This window comes from Fopius arisanus, unplaced genomic scaffold (genome assembly GCF_000806365.1).
Source record: "Fopius arisanus strain USDA-PBARC FA_bdor unplaced genomic scaffold, ASM80636v1 scaffold00054, whole genome shotgun sequence".
Classification (NCBI taxonomy): domain Eukaryota; kingdom Metazoa; phylum Arthropoda; class Insecta; order Hymenoptera; family Braconidae; genus Fopius; species Fopius arisanus.
The window spans coordinates 124,366-130,211 of NW_011887793.1; the positions used below are offsets into that span (position 1 = coordinate 124,366).

The 5,846-nt window shown below is 39.9% G+C and overlaps 1 protein-coding gene across 1 annotated transcript in view; it reads right to left on the reverse strand.

The window, feature by feature from the left end:
- The window catches only part of Gnpnat (glucosamine 6-phosphate N-acetyltransferase), a 16,578-nt gene that overhangs the window by 2,558 nt on the left and 8,174 nt on the right, over positions 1-5,846 (reverse strand). Inside the window, exons 3-5 of the mRNA XM_011307457.1 lie at positions 1,542-1,671; positions 1,262-1,324; positions 1,069-1,196 (exon numbers count right to left, since the gene is read on the reverse strand). Of these exons, the coding sequence (XP_011305759.1) occupies positions 1,069-1,196; positions 1,262-1,324; positions 1,542-1,671 (321 nt within the window). The remainder of the gene's footprint in view (positions 1-1,068; positions 1,197-1,261; positions 1,325-1,541; positions 1,672-5,846) is intronic.

Below are 5,846 nucleotides of genomic sequence, written 5' to 3' on the forward strand. Positions count from 1 at the left end.
CCCCCCACTTCTGACTAATAAATGACTAATAAATTTTTTAAGCGAAAAACAAACGATTTTTTTTTCCAGGGTAGTGTAGCCCCTTAATGACAAAAAAATATACCCATACATTTCAATAACACATCTACAGTCACATAATTGCTGTCGCCTGATTGTTTTATTTTTTCTATGATTAGTTATTTTTTTGTTCCAGCTGTTATGATTTTGTGATGGTTTAAATCAATTTCTCATCGAAACGGCTCCAGATATGGAAAAAAATCTCAAACAAAACATATTTCTTGAGCATAAATTTGGTACCCTATCTTTCTTGTTATTTCCATTATTTACGGAAATATTTTTCAAGGTCTATGCAGAATGAAATTGTGGAGATGATCATTTTGAAGTAATGGTGAAGGACTGTTGGCTACTTTGAGGTAGCTACTTATGTTTCACCTACATATATGTGAGCTAGCTAAAAAATTTCATTCCTTACACAATATTAGAGTTAGGACAGTAAATGGGCTTCCCATGAATGACTTCATATTGGCGTGAATTAAAAAACAAATTCCTATTTAATCGAAATTTTGGGAAATTTTTCAATTTTTACGGCATGGCGTTTTTTTTCTAGCTTTCAGTTTGAACAAAGAAATAATTAATGATGTGAAAAATGAAAAAAAAATGAGAGTTCTTCTTTCAGTTAGCTAGACCTCATAAAAAATCGCGATCAAAATCTGAGGGGTTGAGGTCATGTGCTGGTCGAGTTGGCATGGAATGTCTCGTATACATGTTTTGATTGTTTGAGATAGAGAGCATCAACAGAAGCTTTTTGGAAACAAACGAAACTTAAGGGGTTGAGTATTTGTAAAGATATTTCTGAAATAGTTATTTTCAGGCCTAGCCACGGAAAACAGGTCATCCCTCCCCACATGCAACATTGACATGGTGTGGTTTTAACAAAAAAATTTCAGAGCCTGGGAACCGCGATTTAAATGAAATAACGTTTCTCAGGCACCAGTTTGGAAAAACTATAAACAAACAAATGGAATATTTCAGGAATTCCTGGACTTAACTGCGAGATTGCATACATACGAGTGCACAATTGTGAATGAATTTTTGCTCAACGACTAGAGTTGAACTGCCGATGACCTTTCCCACCTCTAAATCCTCAACTACGATCACATAATGTCCACCGGCCGATTTCATGCTATGGAATCTATCTGAAAATTACTGAATAATTAATATTCATATCTAATGACTTTTCATAATTTAATAGGACGTTTACTTAAAAATTGATCTCTCCCGATGTGTCCCACATCAGTCAATTGACCCAGCAGTTGAATAAATCCTGGAAAATCAAAAGATTAAAATTATTTAAAGATTCAGTTATTTCATTACTCGCATACAGATGAATTGAGTAGCGATCAGTGTTTGGGAGAATCGGAGCAATTTTGTTCGCATATTTCGAAATATTTTCTGAGAAGTCGAAAGGTTTAAAATGACGACTGGCATTCAACTGATATAATTTTCACATTTTACCGCTACAATTACGAATGACTACATACCTTTATCATAGTCAGTGGTTCTGAGGGGTCTGACCAAGAGCCCATTTTCTTGCCGTTGATTAGGAAGACGGTCCAGCAAATTTGCAGGAAAAAGATCATGCTCGTCGTCGGACATGATCGCTGCATTTCTCTAATGTAATCAACACATTACTTAATTAGTTTTCTAGATAAAATATGTTACCGATGGACATATGTCGCCGATTTTCAACTCAATCACCCACTTCCATATTTGACACGCGGAATTTTGCACAGAATGTTGAACAATATAAGCACGAATAAATGAGATACACACGCAAAACACTAAGAGTACGTTAAGCAATCTTATGCAGATTCCATTCATCAAAATGCAAAGAAATAGCAATAGCAACTTTAGTAATAGACAAGAAAACTTGCGTTTATAACCGTTATGATTAATTAATGCAGGCATCATGCGTAGTAGTGCATACTTTTTTATTAATTGAGCATAAACATTGCGATTTTTTTACACACAATTGGCTTAGAAGTGTATCCTTTCAGCAAAGATCGGCTTAAAGAAATAAAATTACGGTGATACTGAACATTTTTTGAAGGATTCAATTCATTTTTAAAAAATTCATCCGTCAATATTTCATTCTGTATTAAATATGCCTAAGCAGTGCATATTATATGACTCACTTAGGAGTTAAATTTAAAAAGAGTCTTAAATACTATCTGTTGAGCTTCATTAAATTTTTCATTTTCATTGTTTGAAGCCCTAACAAATGGGATTCGATTCTAAACCATTTTTTAAATGCTGGAGACCCAGCAGAAGGCTCCAAAAGAAAATTGAACTAGTGCAATGTTTGTTAATGTTTAAAAAAAATCTGGAAGCAAACAAAGTGTTACGCACCACACACAGGAAAAAAAAGTAATTGGCGTGAATACCCTTTGTTTTTATTGCAAACGATGAAGGGATGAATTGAGTTGTTGTAATTATCCAGGAAGAGGGGCTGTTAATAATAATTACGAAGCTAATATGATTACCTAATTATTATCTCAAAAATGTGTCACACTTATTTACTATTAGTACCAAGTCACCTTGAGCGGCTAATTTGAGTTCAGAACTCATTGAATTTTTAGATTTTTAAACATGATTTTGCACAATTAAACATGCGTATTTAGTACATTACTCTCTTCTTCCGATCTTGACACCAATCTCTCACAAAAATCAGCGCCAATTACGAACGAAGCATTCACACAATATAAAATTATATATTTTTAACACATGCATTAATTCATGATTAATTGAATGGCAAATTATTTGTTAGTAATAAGAGACGTTAGCGGACCGAGTTAAGAGTTGAACTCTCAAATATTTCCAGCATTTCAGAGAAAGCTCTATGGCAATTACTACCCAGGTAGGAATTAACAATTGGCCCAACTTGGGTGATGGGCGGCCCAACCCCGGCTAGACAAGGCTCGAGCTTGGCATCCAAGGTTGGCCCAAGCCTGGTTGAGCCCTGGGATGATTACGTGCGGGCCTTCCTTGGCCACCAGACTTGAGCCGAGCTTGGTCGCCAGGCCTTAGCCATGACTCATATTTATTTATTTAAATTGATAAAAAAAAATAAAAAATGATGTTCATTGAAGCATTTCTGCAAATGATTACTGTCTAATTACTTACTCCTAACTTCTTTTCCAACGCGAATCGCTAATTTGTTAACCTAAAATATTACCCTAACCGGGGATCGAACCGACGACCCCAAAATCTCTAGTCCTGCGCCCTAATCGCTAGTCTAATGCGCTATTATTACTAACCAACCTAAATCATCGATATATAGACTCCAGAAAGTTTCAAAATATAATCCCTATTAAGTTCGATCTCACTAGCTACCGATTATCTCGGTATTTGATTAATTCAAATCCCCCCCCCCCCAAAAAAAACGTATCTGCAATGAACCAAAAATAACATTGATTGAAGCCTGGCTTAACCATTGGCTGCAATATGGCCCAAGCTTGGTTACCAAAGCCTAGGCAAGTCTAGATTGAGCCACGCTTGGACCGGTTGTTCGAGCTTGGCATTCCTGCCTGGGTAAACTCTAAACTTTCCGAAAGAGTTTAGAGTTAAGTTTTCAACACTCAATTTATTGGGCGGGGAGGCATAACCTCACCTCTCCCCGCCATAAAAAGTTTATAAACTTTATAAATTGGATGTAAAAAACTCAAGTCTAAACTCTTTCGGAAAGTTTAGTAATTGCCATAGAATCCAATATAGTCCCAACTCTGAACAATCTCTCAACTTTCTCTCAAATACTGGAAATTTTAAAGTCTTACCGAACTCTAAAGCAACTCTCAACTTGGTCCGTTAAGGGAGAGAGTGGAGCCAAATAGATCGGGACTAAAAAAGATACACTATTTTTTTCGTCTAATTCAAAATTTCAAAAAACTATTCCATTGTACAATATTTATATCAGAGTCTGTATAAAAATCAGCAACAAGCTTTGGAATGGATTGTCTGAGAATTGGAAAATAATAGGGGTAGTTCCATTATCTTTCGGCTTGAACAAGAATGCTTTGAGGAAGGAAAATGGTGTAGATATTTCATTGATATTATTTATAATATTTTCTGTTGATAACAAAGGAGACGAAAATTTAATTCTGATACAATCAAGAGCCCATTAATATCTATGTGTTTAGCTATCATTAGTTCCTCTCTGATAATAATTTTTGAAAAAGACGAATATTTCCGAATTTTTCTGCTGATTTCCATTCTAATTGGTGTCAATGGATGGAATGCATGGGAGTCCATGTTCACAAGGAAATATCGTATACCCCAAAATTTCGACATTAAGAACACATTTTCCCCTCTCAAAATTAGTCGCCAATAAATCCAACCCTCAATAAAATATCCCAATATCTAAAGCCCGAATAAACTTCCCTCATGAAAAATATTCTCCCTCTAAATAAGTCTCTGAAATCCGCCCTCGAGCACCGCCAATCGTCCTAATCCTTGATGCCTTGATGAGAGAGAGAGAGAGAGAGAGAGAGAGAGAGATGCCATGTGTCAAGACTCTCCCGCCTCACCATACTGGCCACCTCCGTTGTCGCTCCGCTTCCTTCAGATGATCCACTTGGGTTCGCCACGGCTTGTTCGGACGTTCGATAGAGAAACCGCCTCGCTTGCGCCAGGATCTCAATCGGGATTATCCCCGCGACGACTCTTATTGCATCGTCCGAGACTGTGCGGTAGGCACAGCCAACCATGAGCGCGCCCAGCCGGTGCGCTGCCATCTTACGCCGTGTCTCCTGCATTCTAAGGGTATCCTCCCAGATGGCGATGCCGTATGTTAATATCGACGTGCACACCAACGTCAGCAGCACCCTTCTCCTCTGTCCTGGTCCACCGACATTCGGCATGAGCCGGGACAGCGCCGCCCGGACACCGGAAGCCTTGGCAGTGGTATGCGCCACGTGCTGCTTAAAGTTGAGGCATTGATCGTCACCCCGAGGTATCGTATATGCGACCCTCAGGTGATAACGAAGTCACCGACTCGTAACTGGATGGTCTGCAGGGTCCTCCCGCCCGAGATCAAAACCGCCTCCGTCTTATGCTCGGCCAAACGAGGTCCAACCGTCTCCATCCATCGATGTCTCATACGCCCTCTCGAAGGGTAGGCAGATGTCCTCTATGTGCTCTCCAACGATAACCAGCGGCACGTCATCCGCGAACGCGATCAACCTGACCTCCTGGGGGAGGATGACCCTCATCAGTCCATTATACATGGTATTCCACAGGAGAGATTCCAATACAGAGCCCTGTGGAATCGGCTACTGACCCTGTGCTTCTTGGGACCCTCCTGTGTATCATACGCCAGCGCTCTATTGGAGAAATAATCCCCCACGATCCTATGAGGGTAGTTCCGAACCCCAAAAGCCTGGAGGGCAGTCATGATACTATACCATCTTGCGGAATCTCCTGCGGGCACGCTGCGCCAGCCTCCTGGCCACATTGCAACTTTTCCGTAGCGCCGCAACTTCCTCTGTCCACCAGTAACCCGGTGACCTTCGGCTATTGATGCGCTTTTTGGGCATGGCGGGGTCGCAGGCACACGCAACTCTGCTCATAATGTCGGCCGCCTTCTCTCACCTTCTCGAAGGTGAGGTCCACGATTGAACTGGCTCTCCCTCTGGTGAATGTAGATTCCTCTCCAGTGTTGAGCAGCACCAAATCCAGAAGCGCCATGGCTTCCAGTAGTGCATTAGTTTATTTTATAATTGATTAATAAATCTCTCTCTCTCTCTCTCTCTCTCTCTCTCTCTCTCTCTCTCTCTCTCTCTCTCTCTCTC